Raw genomic sequence first — 20395 nt, 5'->3', positions numbered from 1 at the left:
ATGGCTTAACGGTTAAGCGCTTGCCTGTGAAGCCTAAGGACCCCGGTTCGAGGCTTGGTTCCCCAGGTCCCACGTAGCCAGATGCACAAGGGGGTGCACGTGTCTGGAGTTCATTTGCAGTGGCTGGAAGCTCTGGCTCGCCCATTCTCTCTCTCTCCCTCTATCTGTCTCTCTGTCTGTCACTCTCAAATAAATAAAAAAATGAACAAAATATTAAAAACAAACAAACAAACAAAAAAGACAGAGAGAGGAAAAAAAGAAAGAGGGCTGGAGAGATGGCTTAGCAGTTAAGGCACTTGCCTACAAAGCCAAAGGAACCAGGTTCAATTCCCCAGGACCCACATAAGCCAGATGCACAAGGTGGCACATGTATCTGGAGTTCATTTGCAGTGGCTGGATGCCCTGGAGAGCCCATTCTCTCTTTCAATCTCTCTCTGTGCCACTGTCTCTCAAATAAATAAAACTTAAAAAGAAAAAAAAGAAGGAAGGAAGGGAAGAAGGGAGGGAAGGAGGGAGGGGGGAAAGGAAGGCCAACCACAGCTGTCTTCTAGGATTGGGTTTACACATAAGCCAGGATAACTCCATGGGACAGCTAGTTATCCCTGCACAAGGTAGTAGAGTCAGAGTATCCTTAAGGGAACAGTGTGGATGTCAGTCTGGGTAAGAAATGCCTGGCCAAACTGGGCATGGTGGTGCATGCCTTTAATCCCAGCCCTTGGGAGGTGGAGGCAGGAGGATTGCCATGAGCTTGAGGCCACCCTGAGACTTCATAGTGAATTCCAGGTCAGCCTGGGCTAGAACGAGACCCTACCTCGAAGAAACAAAGCAAACAAACAAACAAAAAGAAATGCCTGACCAGAAGGGCAATGGGCAGAGAAGATATTCCAAAGTGCTGTCTAGTACAGGGGCCATATTCAGGTCCAAGGGCAGTTAGAACTCCTGAGTACATAGCCACCAATGCGGGTTTGAAGAGTTATGAAGGTTGTGCTCAAAAATAGGACCTCAATGGGCTGGAGATTTGGCTTAGCGGTTAAGGCGTTTGCCTGTGAAGTCAAAGGACCCAGGTTCGATTCCCTAGTACCCATATAAGCCAGATGCACAAGGGGATGCATGCAACTGGAGTTCGTTTGCAGTGGCTAGAGGCCCGTCTCCTCCCTTCCTCCCACCCCCTCTCTCTGCGCTTGCAAATAAATAAAATAAAGATAGGACCTCAAAGCCAAGTATTTCCTACCCTCTATTCTCTGAGGTTATCAAATCATTTGGGCCACCCCAAATGTCAGACAAGCTGACTCTTCAATGAGTCTCCGGGTCTCTACAACTCACTCCTAGTATGTGGCAAGATAGTTTGTTTTGAACGTTGCACTTTAACAGGCCAGTCCCGGTACTGAGGCCCACAAGTGACACACAAGAAGAAAGTACACAGGGAGACTTTGCTAGAAGGCCTGGACCAGCCTAACCCAAGAAAATGCTCAGGTGACAATGAGGTGAGATCAAACCCAGATAACCCACAGCTGCCATGAAGAACAGAATTCAACTTTAAACAGGCCCTCGTCCCCAGGGAGCATTTCTGTCACCAACTCCAATGACACCCCCAAGGGCTAAAGGAAGTATCCCACTGGGCCCTGTGCTGTCACCAGACAGCGTAAGCAATGGGCCCCAAGTAGGTAGCAGGGGCTGCTGCAGGACCCTCCACTCCAGGGCAGAGGACAGCACTGGGTCTTCATGTGCCTAGGGTTCAAATGATCTGCCAAGATACACGCCCAGTGCTGTAAGCTGCAGGAGGCAGATAGCTACAGGGAGGGAGGCTCCCCTGGTGGCCGCCCATGCATGGGCTTGAGGGGCATGCTCATTACCCACTGTGCCTTTCTCTCCACACCAGGATCACAGCTAAATGAACAGGCCCTGGCCTTCTGATGACAGAAGTTGGGCCTTCTTTCTCCTGCTGTGGCCCCAGCAGGTAACAAGGGTCTGGAACATACTTGCAGAGCAAAGGAAGCTCCCTCATCTGCACAGCAGTGCCTGCAATGGATCACCCACTCCAGGGCACTCTGCCCAGCAGCCACACACAGACCAAGGGCTGGGGCACTCAGCCCCATCCCATGGAGGGTTGTGCTGTGCCCCCTACCCACTCCACCAATGAGAACTCTGAGGAGAGGGGCAGGAGCCTCAAGGGGCAACATGCCAGATTCCAAGGCTCCCATTATCACACATCACAAAGTCTAAAGGAGCAGAGAGGGTAACTAGGCAGCAACCCGAGCCCTGGCAAGCATGCACTGGTGGGAGTTCCAGGCCTATGAAGCCCCACTTTGGTTCTGTTTCCACTCAGTCTTTCCAGGCGCCAGCTACTACTCGCATCTTTCTGCACATCAAGCTGAGTACTCCTGCCATCTCAGCCTCCCCACTACAAGCTCTCCACAGCCTTCCCCCTGTGCTTCAAACATTCCACTCCTTCATTCCCCCCCCCCCAAACAAACCCACTGACCTGCATTTTAGCTACCAAGTCTGCTGGAACACACACTGTTGCTGGTGAGACTTGGTAAGAACAAATGACCTTTGCACAGGGGCTGGATCTCTTTCCTGGCTCTCCTGTCCATTCTAACTGGGTTAACAGTTATGAAAATAAAGCCTAAAAGGAGAAAAACATGACACCACAGCAAGTATTTAAAGAGTAGGTGGCCCAATACCTGGATTCCTTCATGATATCTAGTAAACCATTACAAAAAAATATAAAAAATAAAAAAGCCCTCCCCCCACCGCCACCTCAGAAATATATCTGGAAATAGTTTGTTTACAAGAAGGGTCTATGCAAATCAGTGTGGGCCTCCAGAAATGGCCCTCTCCTTTTCCCACCTGAGATAAAAAGAGCTCAAGGGTGTGGGAAATGAAGCTAAGAAGAGGTCAAGTGTTAAATTCCAGACTAAGCTCTAAAGAAAGTGGGAGCCAGGCAGGGTAGCGTAATCATGGTTTACTGTAAGTGTGCCACACAGCCTTGGGCTTTGCCTCAGTGAGAGTTTAGCGTCAGGACACTAATACCTAAATCAGCAACTTCCACTGGCAGACATGAAACAGTTGCTGTAAGAGAGGTCTGAAAACCTGCTGGTTCTCTACACTAAAGGAGAGATTTGTTTGACCTAGATTTGGGCGACCTGCTGTGAGAAGCCCCTCTGCCCAGCCTCAGCATCCAGGCAGCAGCACTCCCAACCCAGGGCAGGCTCCTGTAACAGGAAGGGGACAAACCAGAAGTGCTTAGCTCCTCTCCAGGATGGAGCCGTCCCAATCAACTACAAAATCTTTTATTAAATGCCAACTCTATCCCCTCCTACAAACCTGTGCAGTCTCTAGTGGCGACAGAAACAAGTGGAATGCTTTCTTCCTCCCAGACAACACTGCATGTGAGGCAATTAGACAGCCCCACCCCCACTGTGTAGCTCCTCTTCAGAGAGGTGAACAGATCAACATGGCTTCCCTCTAGACCAATTCCACTGTTAACATTCTATTTGTAATCATTTCTTTTGGGGCATTGCAGGAAGTTGAGATGAGAAGGAAAGAGTAAAGCCTTCCCTACCCCATAACCTACACTGAGGCAGTGACCTCCACGTGTCCTCCTCATGAAGGCCCCAGCAACACCAGGAACCTCCATGGGAAGAGCTCTTCTGCCCTGAAGTTCCTTAAACAGAATAGCTCCAAAGGTGGCCAGACCAAGCCTAGGGAGGCTTCCGCAACTATATTAACAAGAGAATGTCAGGGAAATCTCAGAAAAGATTTACAATCCTGGCACCATGTGCTCAAGTGGACTAGTTCAAGCCATGAAAGAGTCTCAAAAGAGACAATGAATGGAGAAAAATTTTCTGTGCAAATTTTCTTTTCAAAGTGTATATAGATAGGTGGGCTCTGTACCAATGGTACAGAATTTCCAAGATCTCCAGAATAGGACAAGCTGGGAAGCCATAGGCTACTGAGGAAGGTAGAATGGGCCCCAGGCTAGAGACACAGTACAGAGCCAATCTTGAGAATCTGTGCTAAGAACAGCAAACAAGGGCTTTACCTCACATCTACCTTCTTGCTGTCAGAAGCTTTCTGTACTCCCTCCCTCCCTGGGTTTTATCCAGGGCTTGCATTCTCATTGGCAGGAATTCTTTATACTCTCTCATCTTTCCTTCTTTTAATCTATAAGGTCTCTCTAAACCTTCTAGGCTTGCAAGAACTAGCTCACACCTTTAGTCACAGGATTTAGGAGGCTGAGTAAGAGGCTCTCTATGAGTTCAAGGCCATCCTAGGCTCCAGAGTTCCAGGTCCTAAACTAGAGTGAAGCTGTACCTCAAAAACAACCCAAAAGCTGAGCATGGTGGTGCATGCCTTTAATCGTAGCACTTGGGAGGCAGGGGTAGGAGGATCACCTTCAGTTTGAGGCTAGCCTAAGATTACATAGTGAATTTCAGGTCAGCTGGGGCTAGAGTGAGACCTTACGTTCAAAACAAAACAAAAAAAAAAACCCATGAGAGGCAGAGGTAGGAGGATCACCATGAGTTTTAGGCCACCCTGAGACTACACAGTGAATTCCAGGTCAGCCTGGACTAGAATAAGACCCTACCTCAAAAAACAAAAACAGGGGCTGGAGAGATGGCTTAGAGGTTAGGACACTTGCCTGTGAAGCCTAAGGATCAAGGTTCGATTCCCTAGTACCCACATAAGCCAGATGTACATGGTAATGCATGCATCTGGAGTTGTTTGCAGCGGCTAGAAGCCCTAGAGTGCCTACTCTCTCTCTTTTTCTCTGTAATAAATAAGTAAAAATAAAATACTTTAAATAAAGATTAAACTGAACCTAACTTAAAAAAAATACTTTAAAAAAAAGACAAAAAAAAAAAAAAAAGACCGAGGACTTTGCTGCCAAGGGTAGGAATGTTTTCACCAGGCAGGCTGCCTGTCTTACCTTCTGGCTTCTGCTTCCTCTTCCCGTGGGCTGCCTGCTCTTTCACGGCACTGCCCTCAGTGTCTCTCTGTAGGTTACAGCTGAGTGCATGCACACCAGGGGCTCTTGCCACACAAACACCAGATTCTTGCTCTACCTTCTGAATCTGGTGTACAGGTTGGAACTGAAGCCAGGCCAGCAAACTTTGCAAGCAATTGCCTTTAATGACTGAGCCATCATCCCAGTCCCCTCAGCTACCTTCTCATACTCTTTGTGATTTCCTTTTTTTAAAAAACAAATTATTTATTTTAAAATATATTTTATTTATTTGAGAGAGAAAAGAAGGCGGGGGGGGGGAACAGACAGACAGAATGGGCACACCAGGGCCTCCAGATGCATGTGCCCCCTTGTGCATCTGGCTTACGTGGGTCCTGGAAAGTCGAACTGGGATCCTTTGGCATTGCAGGCAAACACCTTAACCACTAAGCCTGCTCTCCAGCCCTATTTTTGTTTTGTTTTGTTTTATTTAAAACAGGCATCTGTTACACAAATACTGGGCTTTATTGACATTTTTATACATGTTTATGTGGGCTTTTTAATTTTAAGTTTATCTTTACTTTATTTATTTGAGAAAGAGACACAGACAGAGAGAGTTGGTGTACCAGGGCATTCAACCACTGCAAACGACACCAGACACATGTGCCACCTTGGGCATCTGGCTTTACGTGGGTCCTGGGAAATTGAACCTGGGTCCTTTGACTTTGTGGGCAAGCGCCTTAATTCTTAAACCATCTCTCCAGCCCTGTATATGTGGGGTTTTTTTGTCATTTGATTTCTATTACCTTCTTCTCCCCTCCCCTACCTGCTGATCTCCTTTCTCTTCCCCACTACTCCTACTATTGCTAGGTAACTAGACCCACATCAGCAGGCTCAGACACCATTGAAGATGGACCACTCCATCATGATCAATTTAGCCCTTCAAGATTTCAAGTACCATGAGAAAGGGAGATGGGTGGAGGTGTTACAGGAATTAATGAGTCAATGAGAATAATCAGGCAAAATCCACTTCAGAGAGAGGGAGAGAACCTTTATTCACACACAGACCTCTGCTGGCTAATGCCAAAAAACCTGACAGAGGCCCTGAACTCAGACTGTGCTGGATTTACATATTTTTACAATATTTTGTCTGAACTCTCTCACACTTAAGAGAGTGGAGAGATTTACATCCGTAAGTGTAGTGTTCTGTCAAATAAGATTAAGCACAGGCAGCTGTCTCCTGAGATAAGGTAGTTATATATTGTCCAAAGGGATCAGGCTCAGAGTCACAGAATTTTTGTTAGCTACCATCAGAGGAATCTCCCCCACTGTAGTTTCAGAGGAGAGAAGTACAATATCTATTGCTTCACTGGAAGTCCCAGGTACATTTACCTTTCTTATAGATACACTGATTATATTTCATCTAAACTAATAGAAGCTAAAAACATTAAATATATGATATTCCTTCAATAGTTTCCCTCCTTTTGAAGTTTTGGCAATTTTATATGAAAGACTAATTTTTATAAATCTGAGTTTTTGTTTTATTGGACTATAATAAGTCCTTAGGCTGAGAGCATCTAACAGTGATAAGTCTACTTAGAAAGTCCAAGATGCAGGGCCCAAATAATAATCCCAAGAAGATCTTTGTTAGTGGTCTGATCAGGGACATAGACCAGTTAGCCCATGACCAATAGCTGTCCCACAACAGTCAGGATTTTTTTTTCCCCTTCAGTCAAGCTTTTTGTAAGTCTCTGGAGTGTATTCATAGTAACTCCAGGTTTGTTTGTGTAAGGTAGCATTTTTTTTGTTTTATTATTTATTTATTTATTTACTTTATTTGAGAGAGACAGACAGCCAGAGAAAGAGGAAGACAGAGAGAGAATGGATGCAGCAGGGCCTCCAGCCATTGCAAACAAATTCCAGATGCATGCACACCCTTTTACATCTGACTTACGTGGGTCCTGGGGAATTGAGCCTTGTACTGGGGTCCTTAGGCTTCACAGACAAACGTTTAACCTCTAAGTCATCTCTCCAGCCCTAAAGTAGCATTTTTATTTAAATAAGCATAGTCCTCCTTTATCAGTTGTAAGCAGATTCAGGCCTCTCTGGTTTTGTATAACCTTATCAGCCATGGAATTTAGTTGTTTTTGAAGGTTTATTAATGACTTGGCTATTTGGTGTACATTACCCATGAATTTAGCAGACATGGTATATTAAAAGTGTATAGAGACTTTAAAAAAAAAACTTTTAGTTTCTATTTATGGGTGTTTCCCAGTACTGTATGGCTTGATATGACACAGACTGCTATAAAAGATAGGCCCTCTACGGGCTGGAGAGATGGCTTAGCGGTTAAGCGCTTGCCTGTGAAGCTAAGGACCCCGGTTCAAGGCTCGGTTCCCCAGGTCCCACGTTAGCCAGATGCACAAGGGGGCGCACGTGTCTGGAGTTCGTTTGCAGAGGCTGGAAGCCCTGGCGCGCCCATTCTCTCTCTCCCTCTATCTGTCCTTCTCCCTGTGTCTGTCGCTCTTAAATAAATAAAAAATGAACAAAAAATATTTAAAAAAAAAAAAAAGATAGGCCCTCTAATCATATTTTTATTACTATGCAGAATAGGGCTATAGCTTCCCCCCCCCAAGTTTTTTTTTTATAAAGGCAGTTTCTTTTTTATTTATTTATTTATTTGATAGAGAAAGAGGGAGAGACAGGAGAGAGAGAATGGGCACGCCAAGGCTTCTAGCCACTGCAAATAAACTCCAGATGCTTGCGCCCCTTGTGCATCTGGCTAACATGGGTCCTGGGAAATCGAACCTGTGTCCTTTGGCTTTGCAGGCAAATGCCTTAATTGCTAAGCCATCCCTCCAGCCCTTCCCCCCCCCCCCAAGTTTTAACCCCCTGGGGCCACTGCCCCTGCTCCATTGAGGATAGCAGCAACAGTACCACTGCCAGATCTAATTGGATGGAGTGGTATCATGATGATGGTCCAGAGGTGTCCCCTGTAGACGTGCTCAAGCTTCTGGAGTGCGTGGGCCAGTTGGCTCCTGGTTGCGTAGGCCTGGGGCAAGCCTGTAGATCCCCAAGCTTTAGCTGTGTGTAGATTGACCAGCTTCTGGGAGTGGTCAGAGAAGAGCTTCAGATTTTTGGAGTGCTTCTGACACCTTCACAGGTGGTCTGGACATTGTTGTGCCATCGTTCCCTTTAGCTGTGTGGGTTTTTTTTTTAACCTAAGTGCGATGAATCCACAGAGTGGCATCTGCAACTTTAAGAGCAGTTACAGTGATGCATCACAGTATGGGGGCCTAGTCCAAACTGGCTGGAGTGGCTCCTTTTGCTAATCTTTTATTTAGATCATATCTCCAGACTGGTGGGGGTGTGTCCAGTTTCCTAGGAGTAAGTGGGCCTCCTTGTTTTACAAATTTTAAGGTAATACCATCAACCAACCAATACCACCAGTATTTTAAATCTTAGGATTGGGTTCTAGATTTGTTTCAAAAACACCTTTATTCTTGTTGGGGCTCTATCTATTAGAGACAAGATTTAGGTCTGATTTTATGGGCTCACACATTTAAACCCTTAGCATTTTTTTCATAGACTTACAACTTTTTTATAATGTAAACTGTATTTTTACTTTTTTTCCCCCGAGGTAGGGTTTCACTGTAGTCCAGGCTAACCTTTAGTGTCAGTGTGGCCTCAAACTCATGGCAATCCTCCTACCTCTATGTCCCGAGTACTGGGATTAAAGGCATGTGCCACCACACCCAGCTTCTTTAAGATAGTTTTAAAACTTTAAGCCTCATTTGAGATTTAGGACTGTTTGATAACTATGAATTCTATAAAATCAAAACAAGCTATATATTTTAACATATGATAGCAAACTAAGCATTTTTATTGTAATAAAGCATAATGAAGAGAGACTGGATCAATACTAACTGCTAACCATTAGGTAAACATAACCAGTAATGACAATCTGTAGATTGTCTATTTTACACCTCCAATTGGGCTGATCACAGCCTGGTCAAATATCCCATCCTGAGCCAAATAAGATTACATCTAGATTTTTTTTTCTATTTTGAGTTATCATCTTTTAAAGAATTTGTATTTTTACTCATTGTACCTTTTTTCCTGGTGAATTATACCTTCAGGCATTTATTTTCCTTATTATTATTATTTTTTATTTAAGGCAGACAGTGGCTAATTATCCAGAGCCAGACACAGGCAAAAGAAAATGTAAATTAACATAAGAGCTTAGCAATGTAAGCCAACATCAGACAAAGGAACCTATTAGTCTGAATTTTCATTTATATTGTAATATTTTGCAGCTATAGTCTTTTACTGAATGTTTAAGACCATACAGGCAGTGATAATTAACAATACATTGCATTTTAGAGGTCAGTTATGGCTCTGTAGAAGAGACTCTTAGGGAACTGTGAAGAGCTCTAGGACTCTTACTACTGTGCCATCTGCTAGGATGAGTCTAGGCCATGCTGACCATGTGGCTTCTTTTAGAAGCATCTGAGGTGACTCTCATTGTAGATAAAATGACTTGGAGTCCATTTCCTGGTCTCCGGGTTTTCATGTCCTCTCTGACCAAGAAGACAGGCAATATACCAGAGGCTAGAAGTGTCCTGTCATCTGTGGCCTTCTGACCTGGGAGTAGGAATCAAAATATTGGCTATCCTCTTAACTCCAATGTTTTCAATTGCCTTTGGCTTTTACATATGGTTATTAATCATTCAGAGAGACTATACACACCTGATTAGCAAAACAGGTCTGCTTAAAGAAGTGCAGAACATATCTGGTTAATAAGGCAGATCTGGTTACAGAATAACGTAAAAGTTTAAATTATTTGGATTAATATTTAGGTTTAGTTACCAGATGACAATAAACCATATCTGGAACATAGAAAGCATATATATTTTATCTTTTAAGTATCTGTCAGTTTTAAGTACAGTCAGAACATGTTAGTAGTCCTGAAAACAAATATTGACCAACAACTTTAAATCAATTGATTTGATCTAGAGCTTCTATGTCAGGAAAAGACAAGACTATAAAAACATGGCATCTGTGTTTGAAAACAACTTTAGTAAAACTGGAAGCAGAACAGCAGAGTTTAAGACTTTTTTTTCATCAATAAAGATCACCTGGACATGAGGCTGTATTCTAGAGCAGAGGACATGTATTAAATATCAATATATCTAAAAGCAATGAACTTTCTCTCCCTCTCTCAAATAAATTAAAATTAAAATTAAAAAAAAAGGTTGACATAGGAGCAATAATTTGGCTGAGTTACAAACATTATCAAGCATAGGTTGACATCAGTGAGCTAGTCTTAACCTTGACATCTTGAGGCATGGTAATCACAATTTATAACCTGGATACCATGACATAACTGGTTAGTAAATATATATTTTGGACAGAAACATCAAGATGTTGCTTTTAATTATCATTCCTTTTTAATGATCTGTTATCCTTTTAGTAAAAGTAATTATAAATGTCTCCAAATGTTAAGCTACATTTAAACGTATTTGTCTTTTATCAAATTTTTAATTTTTTTGTTTATTTATTTAGTTGAGAGACAGACAGAGAAAAGACAGAGAGAGTGGGTGCACCAGGGCCTCCAGCCACTGCAAATGAACTCCAGATGTATGTGCCACTTTGTGCCTCTAGCTTACATGGGTACTGAGAAATCGAGCCTTGAACTGGGGTCCGTAGGCTTCTCAGGCAAGTACTTAACCACTAAACCATCTCTCCAACTCAAGTTTTATTTAAAAGTTATTTTTTGAAGTAGTACTCTGTATATTTTCTTTTCATCAGTTTTTTATAAATCAGCATATTTTTGTTATGATCATTGACCTCTGTAATATAATAATTGTACATTATGTATATGTATTAATGTTTATAAGATACTCTTGAAACATTTTTTAGAATCAGATCAATTTTGTTAGCAGGACATATTATATATTACCTTATAGGTTTATATCTTTTTTTGTTTGTCTTTTTGAGATTGAATCTCACTCTAGCTCAGGCTGACCTCTATATTCTCAGGGTGGCCTTGAACTCATGGCAATCCTTCTACCTCTGCCTCTCAAGTGCTGGGATTAAGGGCATGCAACACCATGCCCAGAGGTTTATGTCTTTTATGTTGTAAAGCTAAAATCCCAATGTCATCACATACCAATATAAACTTTTTTTTTTTTAACTATTGCTGACTTTTTGAGTTTCCTCTTGTTGTTCAGGCCCTAGCCCATAAGAGTAAGATTTTATAATGCTTTATTATCCATTTCCAGATTGAGCTACCATCATTTTCCAAATTATTATGGGTTCTAACTCTTAAAAGAGATGATATAGAGATACCAGTTAGGCTCAAAGGCCAACAAAGACTGACCTAATTTTGTTAACATTAAAAAGACTATTTTCTTCCAACCACAGGACTGGTCCCAGATACCTCTAAGTTAAAATATATTAAACTGGTTAAAATTACATTAGAGAGTATTTTTAAAAATGTTTTTAATAGGGCTGGAGAGATGGCTTAGCGGTTAAACGCTTGCCTATGAAGCCTAACGACCCCAGTTCGCGTCTCAATTCTCCAGGACCCACGTTAGCCAGATGCACAAGGGGGCGCACGCATCTGGAGTTCGTTTGCAGAGGCTGGAAGCCCTGGCGCGCCTACTCTCTCTCTCTTCCTCTATCTGTCTTTCTCTCTGTGTCTGTCGCTCTCAAATAAATAAATAAAAATTTAAAAAAATGTTTTTAATATTATTATTATTAACAACATGTTTTATATGGATACATCATGTGTCAGTACCCTCTTTTCCCTCATCCTGCCCCCATTCCATTGGGCACACTCCTCAGTGGGATTGCAGGTATTCCACATGGGGTTACAGTTTATGCATTGTGGGAGCAGTAGTCAATTATTGTATGGGGGAAGGAATGTCTCTGGGCATGATGTCTCAATCAGTGGCTGTTATAATCTTTCTACCCTCCCTTCTGCAAAATTCCCTGAGCTATGGTGGGTGAATTTTAAGTCTCCTTCAGTGATGAGCTCTTAGGAGTCTCTGGATCTCTACTTTGGTAGGTGTTGAGTATCCTCAGGGTCTGTCTCCTATCCCCTGGTGCTGATCGTCAGGAACAGCATGAAAGCAGCACTCTTGCTGGTCTTCCCATTCCTCTGTAGATTCAGCTGTGGCACGAGGGGTAATTCATCTCCTCCAGTTTCACTAACTTTCCATGCCGGCACCAAGGGTACTGTAATTAGGGAATATTAAACTCCCATAACCAAAACTTAAGTTTTAGTAACTCTAATTTTACTCTTCGATAATTATATTTTTATTGATGTTTATAAAAGTTGTCTTCAAACATAACTTTAGATTTTTTTATTAATTAATCCCTGATTTTATGTTTTGTTTATAACAACAAGATTTTTTGTTTGTTTGTTTGTATTTTGTTTTTCAAGATAGGGTCTCGTTCTATCCTAGGTTGACCTGGAATTCACTATGTAATTACAGGGTGGCCTTGAACTCACTGCAATCCTCCTACCTCTGCCTCCCAAGTACTGGGATTAAATGTACCACCTCGCCTGGCTTAACAACAAGATTTTTTTTTTTTTTTTGGTGTTTTGTTTTTGTTTTGTGAAGTAGGGTCTCTCTCTAGTCCAGGCTGACCTGGAAATCACTATGTAGTCTCAGGGTGGCCTCAAACTCACAGCTGTCCACCTACCTCTGCCTCCCGAGTGCTGGGATTAAAGGCGTGCGCCACCATGCCTGGCTGGATTTGTCATTTTTGACCTTGGATATACCTATCTGTGTCACCTGTATATGTCATGCCACATACAGAAAGGTGGTATAATCCAGGGAATTATTTTTGGTGACTCTGATAAGCACCCTTTTTTTTTTTTTGAAGAGTAGTCTCTGTCCAGCATACAAAAAGGAACTAAAACTGAAGTTCCTAAGAGCTATACCTGTATTTATTAGAACTTCATCTTTAGCAGCTAAGAACTGATTGCTGTCTGTCCAGATCCTAATAATCTTGGGCTATATTTGACCCATAGAATAGCCAACTTACTGTCTTTTTGTATGTAACCTGGCATCTCTGTGACCAACTGAGACATATGTTGCTCTGGGTTCTAATTCACATAGATTTTTTTTTTTTTTTTAATTTACAAAACCAGTTAGGATCTTTTGGTCCCTTTTAAATAATTGAATAGCAAATAACAAAGAAAGGAACCCATACTTGGCAGATCCAAGATGACCTTTTGTCCATGTACTTGTGTAATTAAAATAGTTTTATGTTTCATCAGGACAAAATGAAACTACATTAAACAAGAATCTCTTAAATACATACTTCCCAGTTGTAAATTTTGTAACAATTTCCTTATTTTTTTTTTTCCTTGAGGTAGGGTTTCACTCTAGTTTGGGCTGACCTAGAATCTACTACAAAGCCGTGTAATCTTCCTACTTCTGCCTCCCAAGTGCCCACCCAGTACAATTTCCTTTTTCTAATCAACCCTAGTGTAGCTGATGTTGATAGCATTTTACTTTCCTCTCAAGTCTTCTGAAGATGCATCGCTGTTTATTTACTTTTTGGTCTTCCTCCCTTTATTTACTCAGTGAGGTCATGAATGCATCAGCCAATCTCTCTGGGGGAATAATGTCTTTGAATACTCCTTACCACCTTATCATAAGACTCCAACATTAACTAAAGGATTTATGAATCATTGACCTCCATGGAAAAATTCTCTTGAACCATAAAACTTACAAGCTCACAGATAGCCAGATTTGACCTTAGAGTTATCAGGCCACCTAGGAAACAGCTTAATCTTAACAGGCAATCAGTAAATAAAAGGAAAAGACCTGAGCTGGAGAAATGGCTTAGCATTTAAGGTGCTTACCTACAAAGCTAAAGGACACAGGTTCAATTCTCCAGGACCCACATAAGCCAGATGCACAAGGTGGCACATGTATCTTTATCTGGAGTTCATTTGCAGCAGCTGAAGACTCTGGTGCACCCATTCTCTCTCTCTTAAATAAATTTTAAAATGGGCTGGAGGAATGGTTTAGCGGTTAAGGCATTTGCCTGCAAAGCCAAAGGACCCAGATTCAATTCCCCAGGACCCATGTTAGCTAGATACACAAGGGGGTACATACATGCGTTTGGAGTTTGCTTACAGTGGCTGGAGGCCCTGGCACACCCATTCTCTCCCTCTCTCTCCCCACTCTTTCTCTGTCAAATGAATAAATAAATAAAAATAAAATACTAATAAAATTAATTAATTTAAAAAAACTTTAGAAAAAAAGGAAAAGAAGGCATCTTTCCATTATCCATTCCCAAGGAAAAGTAAACAGCCCGAAGTTTAATTTTATCTCTATTCCCTCCCTCATCTCAGACTGTTCTGGCGATGCAGAAACTTCAATGACTTCCCCACCACCCCCCAACCCCTCCGCAGCTTTAGTATTTTAAATTTTTTTGATGGACCCTCACCACTACTGAGCACAGTGAGTTAGCATAAAGCCCTCAGTGAGACCTGCATTGCAGTCTGCCTCCTTCTCCCAGTGCCCCCATTGTCCATTTGTATAGATCAAGGGAGACCAAAGGTACTGAAACAGCTATAGCAGATTCTTTCACAATTTCTGTAAGAAATTTCCCTCAGAAGGAAGCCATTTCGATACTGGTCTGGCCATGTCCAGAGGAACTTTGGCAGAGCTTGACCCTAGTGGGTTTAGCTTGTGACTTACAATTACATACTATTCCAACCCCACTATGAGACCTTATGTCACTTGCCACAGTACTGCATAACAAGCCCACTTGAATCCTGTAGCCTTAGTGAGGATCTCAAGGATGCCTAGCCATAGGGTTATAAATTCGAACTCAGAACACAAAAGGACTGAGCTGCCCATTTACACAGTCATATAGAGGTTAAATTACAGTTCCCTCCCCCTACGGGAAGTTCCTGGCTGTCACTATTTTATAAATGTCTCTTAATGGCTCCATTAGGCCTCTGTAAAGCTTTAACTTTCAGCTCTGAATATATGTGGAGCCTCCAGTCAGCTCCAAACAAACATGGAACAGTCCGGTCAGCTCACATGCAGCAGCAGCCCTCTCAGCTCCAAATACACAGGCGGCGGCCCTCTCAGATCCAAATACACAGGCGGCGGTCCTCTCAGCCCCGAATACACATGAAACCCCCTGTCAGCTACCGTTCGACCCCGTACACACATGGGGTCTACTCAGAATGGCCCTAGAGCTGATCAGGCTCTATCCCAGTCTGCTTTCTGGTCCCTCCAGGACTTGCCTCATCCATTTGGTGGCTCATCCATCTTCTCTTTTAAGTCTGGTCAGGAGCTCGGGTGCCATGGGAGGGCAGAGCTCTGATCAGAGTTTGGGCTCTAGAAACCATCAGGGTGGGCACTTTCCAAATCATTTGGAGACTCCATCCCACATAGCAGCTCAACTGCCCAAGTTAGTGGTTCAAAGGGCCAGGAGTTTGTGTTTAAGACTCTCGTGACTCAGTTTCAAAACCGGCCAATAAACACAGCTATGCTATAGGAATTAATGAATCAATGAGAATAATCAGGCAAAATCCACTTCAGAGAGAGGGAGAGAGGCTTTATTCATGCACACACTTCTGCTGGCTAATGCCAAAATCCTGACAGCGGCCCTGAATTTCAGACTGTGCTGGACTTATGTACCTTTTATAATCCTTGGTCTGAATTCTCCTACACTTAGAGAGGGGAGAGATTTACATCCATGAGTGTAAGGTTCGGTCAAATAAGGTTAAGTACAGGCAGTTGTCTCCTAAGATAAGGTAGTTATATATTGTCCAAAGGGGTCAGGCTCAGAATCACAGAATTCTTGTTAGCTACCATCAGAGGAATCTCCCTGGCTGCAGTTTCAGAAGAGGGAGGTGCAATATCTATCACTTCACTGGAAGTACTAGGTACATTTACATTTCTTATAGATACGTTGATTATATTTCACCTAAACTAATATAAGCTAGAAGCATTATATATATGGTATTCCTTCAATAGAGGCATCAGAGCTTTGTGGAATCCACTGAGAAACTTCTTCCTGGTCAGAGGGAAAAAGTCCATATTCTATACCTCCAGAACTGGGGGAAAACATGATTTTCTAAAGTTACCAAAAACTTGAGTTTAGGGCTGGATAGATGGCTTAGTGGTTAAGCACTTGCCTGTGAAGCCTAAGGACCCAGGTTTGAGGCTCGATTCCACAGGACCCACGTGAGCCAGATGCACAAGGGGGCGTACGCATCTGGAGTTAAGTTTGTGGTGGCTGGAGGCCCTGGTGCACCATTCTCTGTCTCTCTATCTTCCTCTTTCTCTGTCACTCTCAAATAAATAAATAAAAATAAAAAACAAACAAAAAAAAACTTGAGTTCACAGGGCTGTCTAGATTGCTCAGTGGTTAAAGGCACTTGCTTGCTTGCAAAGTTTGCTGGCCCAGGCTCAGTTTCCTAGTAACCCATGTAAAATCAGACAAGCACTCATTTGCAGAGGCAAGAGACACTGGTATGCCAATTCTTTCTCCTCTCTCTCTCTCTCTCTCTCTCTCTCTCTCTCTCTCTCTCTCTCTCTGCTTGCAAATAAATAATAAATTTTAAAAAAGAAGCCAATACTCTCACATTTGGTTAGAAAAGCTTCTCTTCTCAGACGGCAGTGACCTTGGGATGACTCAGAAGGCACCTTGGTGCTAAGAAGTAGTGACAGAGGAGTGCTCAGCACTGCAATATCTCCATCACACCCTCCAAGGCTCAGGGTCCATTGCAGAAGAGGTAATAGAAAGAATGTAAGAGCCAAAGGAAGGGAAGGACTCCTTACAATGTACTCCTCCAGACACAAAATGGCCTGGATATCCATGACCTCACAGTGTCTGACACTACACAAGACCATCATAATAGGAGGAAAAGATTATGACATCAAAATAAGAGGCTGATTGAGAGGGGAAGGGGATACGATGGGGAGTGGAGTTTCAAAGGGGAAAGTGGGGGAAGGGAGGGAATTACTATGGGATATTGCTTACAATTATGGAAGTTGTCAATTAAAAAAAAAGAAGATGGGCATGGTGGCACACACCTTTAATTCCCAGTATGTGAGAGGCAGAGGTAGGAGGATTGCCATGAGTTCAAGGCTACCATGAGACTACATAGTGAATTCCAGGTCAGCTTGGGCTAGAGCAAGACCCCACCTCGAAAAAACCAAAACAAAAAAGCCAGGTGTGGTGGCACATACCTTTAATCCCAGCACTCGGGGGGCACAGGTAGGAAGAACCATGAGTTTGAGGCCACCCAAAGACTATATAGTGAATTCCAGGTCAGCCTGTGCTAGGGTGAAATCCAACCTTGAAAAACCACTACCACCAACAACAAAAAGAATAGCAAACAGAGAGACTTCTAGCCAAGATGGCGACTGCCTAGCTGCGCTGCAAATCCTGGGGAAAGAAAGATAGATGCAGATCCTAAGGAGAGAGCCACCCCATCATACCTCAAAAGGGCCCCGGCTGAAACTAAGGAAAATTGGTGAAACAAGCAAGGGTGCTGTTTTCCTGATGAACTGGATACCAGCACAAGGGGGAAGGAGACCAACACAGAGAAAAATCAACTACCAAATCAGAGAGCCAGAGCCTCAGAGGCCCCCAACACCTCATCACTGAAGCAGACCAAAAATGAACCCAACATGGCTTAGGGAAATTTTGCGGAAGAGGGGGCGTAAAGAATGTCAGAGCCACATGTTGGGTCCTGATATGCAGAGGCATTTATTTAACTCCATAATGCATGACCCATATACCTCAACAAGGAGGGGCCAATGGAGAGGGGGTAGGACATGGATGAGCCTAATAATGGTACCAAACTGCCTGTATTTGCTGAATACAAAACTAATTAAAAAAAAAAAAGAATAGCAAACAGGTAACAAGGCAGAGGACAGAGGATGACAAAAGAATGAGGTGTGGCAGTGAAGAGTTTGGTCTAGGAGCACCTACAGGAGATCAGAATTCAAATATCACCTCTTTTTAAAAAAAAATTTATATTTATTTATTTGAGAAAGAGAATGGGAAGCTGGGCGTGGTGGCGCACGCCTTTAATCCCAGCACTTGGGAGCAGGGGTAGGAAGATTGCCGTGGGTTTGAGGCTACCCTGAGAGTACATAGTGAATTCCAGGTCAGCATGAGCTAGAGTGAGACTATTTCAAAGAGAAAGTTGGGGGGGAGAGGAGAATGGGCATGCCAGGGGCTCCAGCCACTGCAAATGAACTCTACATATCTGGCCATCTTAACCACTGAGCCATCTCTCCAGCCCCAAATCTTACCTCTTTGAAGAGGAGTTACTCTGTTCCACAAAATGAACACCTGGGTTCATAAAAATGAATAGCGGGTCAATGACACATCAGTCTCAAGTAATATGAGCTTGATGATAGCCCTTGGAGCCTTGGAGATACAGCTTAGCACAGTGCCTACACAAAAATGCTTGATGCATGAATGAATGGACTCTGGCAGAACAGACAAAAGGTGAGTGTGAGGAAGGACAGCCAGAACATTTGATGCCTCTTGTTGGGGCAGAGGAAGGACACGGCAGGAGGGGCAAAGGCAATGGCTTCTCTTTCTCTCTTTTTTTTCTCTTCAGATTCCATATACCAAGATAAACCTTAGCTGACTCAGAAGATACTTGCACTAAGTGCCACTCTTCATAACTAGCATGTCTGCCCAGTATCCTGTCACCATCCTGCCACATGCCCCTGCCTAATAACTGAAAGGGAAGGAAAACCCCAAACACAGACTCAATTTTGGAAGGAAGCTCCATATTTCAGACAATGAGGCTACAACAAGAGTAGGATAACAGGAGGAAAGAAAGGCACAGGTCAGTAACATAAGCTTCATAAACATTACTTGCCACCATACATCTCACCCAAAGGTACTATGGTGGTTTGAATCAAATGCTCCCCCCAATAAACTCATGCGTTCTGAATGCCTGGATCCCAGTTGATGGCAGTTTAGGAGACGAAGGCTTGCTGGAGAAGGTATGTTGCTGGCGGCTGGCTTTGGGGTGTCATACCAGCTCCCCCTTGCCAGAGCTTGGCTCATTCTCTATCTGCTGTGGCAGAGGTGATATCCAGCCTCTGTTCATGCCATGTTTTCCCTGCCATCATGAAGCTTCCCCTCAAGACTGTAACTAAAATAAAAGCTTTCCTTCCATCACGCTTTTGGTGAGGCGCTTTGTCCCAGCAATGAGAAGTTAACTACGACAGGTACACTGAGCAGTGGTGGCAGAGGCATGAGGATGCCAGGCACAAGGGGAACCACATAGAGGCCAGTGAGCCACAGAAAAGGGAAGAGTCCTAGAAGTCCATTCCTTCTTTTCTTTATGCAGAAGAGCTGCATAACAGCTGAACACTTTAAGTGGCTCACGGAAAAACAGACAGTTGTGGATGTCAGGAAATCCTAAGGTTGAAAATTGAAAGAAAAAGCAGAGTGTGGTGGTGCATGCCTTTAATCTCAGCACTTGAAAGGATGAGGTAGACAGAGGATTGTCATGAGTTCAAGGCCACCCTGAGACTACAGAGTGAATTCCAGGTCACAGGTCAGCTGGGCTACCTAAAAAAAAAAAAAAAAGAACTAACTTGAGAATTAAGAGTGCTGACCTAGCAGAAAAATACATCAAGTACTCTATTCTTCTTCATTATTTGCAGACAACATAGACATGATCTTTCGGCAAGGGGACAATGTCATCCTGGGTGCCTATCTCAGAAAAGATATCTAAGAAGCTAGTGGGAATAAAATGGTGAAAGTCTAGCAAAGTCAAGATGCAGAAAAGACAGTGACAAGAAGAGTGTGGTAGTTTGAATGTATGCCCCCCACCATACACTCAGGTGTAAAAATTAAACTTATAACTTGGATCTCCAGCAGCCTGGCTGGAGGGGGTGGATCTTGAAACCCAGTAAGATGTCACTGGGGGCACATCTGGATTTGAGCCCAAAGGCACAGAGAGCAGTCTGAGCTCTTGGGGTCCTGCTTGCTGCCAGTTCGTGCTTGCTGCTTTTTGGTGTTTGTTAGTGGTAGTTTCTCTGCTTGGATTTATGAATGGGAGCCAGCTTCTTCCACCATTCTTTTTTTAATATTTCATTTTTTATTTTATTATTTATTTGATAGAGAAGGAGGGGGGAGAGAGAATGGGCGTGCCAGGGCCTCCAGCCACTGCAAATGAACTCCAGACATGTGTGCCCCCTTGTGCATCTGGCCAATGTGGGTCCTGGGGAATTAAACCTGGGTTCTTTGGCTTTGCAGGCAAATGCCTTAACAGCTAAGCCATCCCTTTAGCCCTCTTCCACCATTCTTGATGGAACTTCCCCTTGCTCTATCTGTAAGCTAGAAATAAATTCCTTCCTCCCATAAACACTATCAAGATGTAGAAAAAGCCGGGTGTGGTGGCGCAGGCCTTTAATCCCA

The 20395-nt window shown here is 43.2% G+C and overlaps 1 protein-coding gene across 3 annotated transcripts in view; it reads right to left on the bottom strand.

The window, feature by feature from the left end:
* Pc (pyruvate carboxylase) overlaps positions 1-20395 on the bottom strand; it is a 147820-nt gene that overhangs the window by 89672 nt on the left and 37753 nt on the right. Inside the window, exon 1 of one of the 3 annotated variants that reach the window (XM_045147340.1) lies at positions 2483-2610. The exons of the other annotated variants lie outside the window; for them this stretch is intronic. Coding sequence (XP_045003275.1) covers positions 2483-2488 — 6 coding nt within the window. The 5' untranslated portion in view covers positions 2489-2610. Of the gene's footprint in view, positions 1-2482; positions 2611-20395 lie in introns of those variants that run through there. 3 annotated transcript variants of the gene reach the window in all.

This window comes from Jaculus jaculus, chromosome 1, assembly GCF_020740685.1.
Source record: "Jaculus jaculus isolate mJacJac1 chromosome 1, mJacJac1.mat.Y.cur, whole genome shotgun sequence".
In the NCBI taxonomy this organism is placed as follows: Eukaryota; Metazoa; Chordata; class Mammalia; order Rodentia; family Dipodidae; genus Jaculus; species Jaculus jaculus.
Note: the sequence above shows the minus strand (reverse complement) of the source record. Positions and strands in the feature narration are given on the sequence as shown.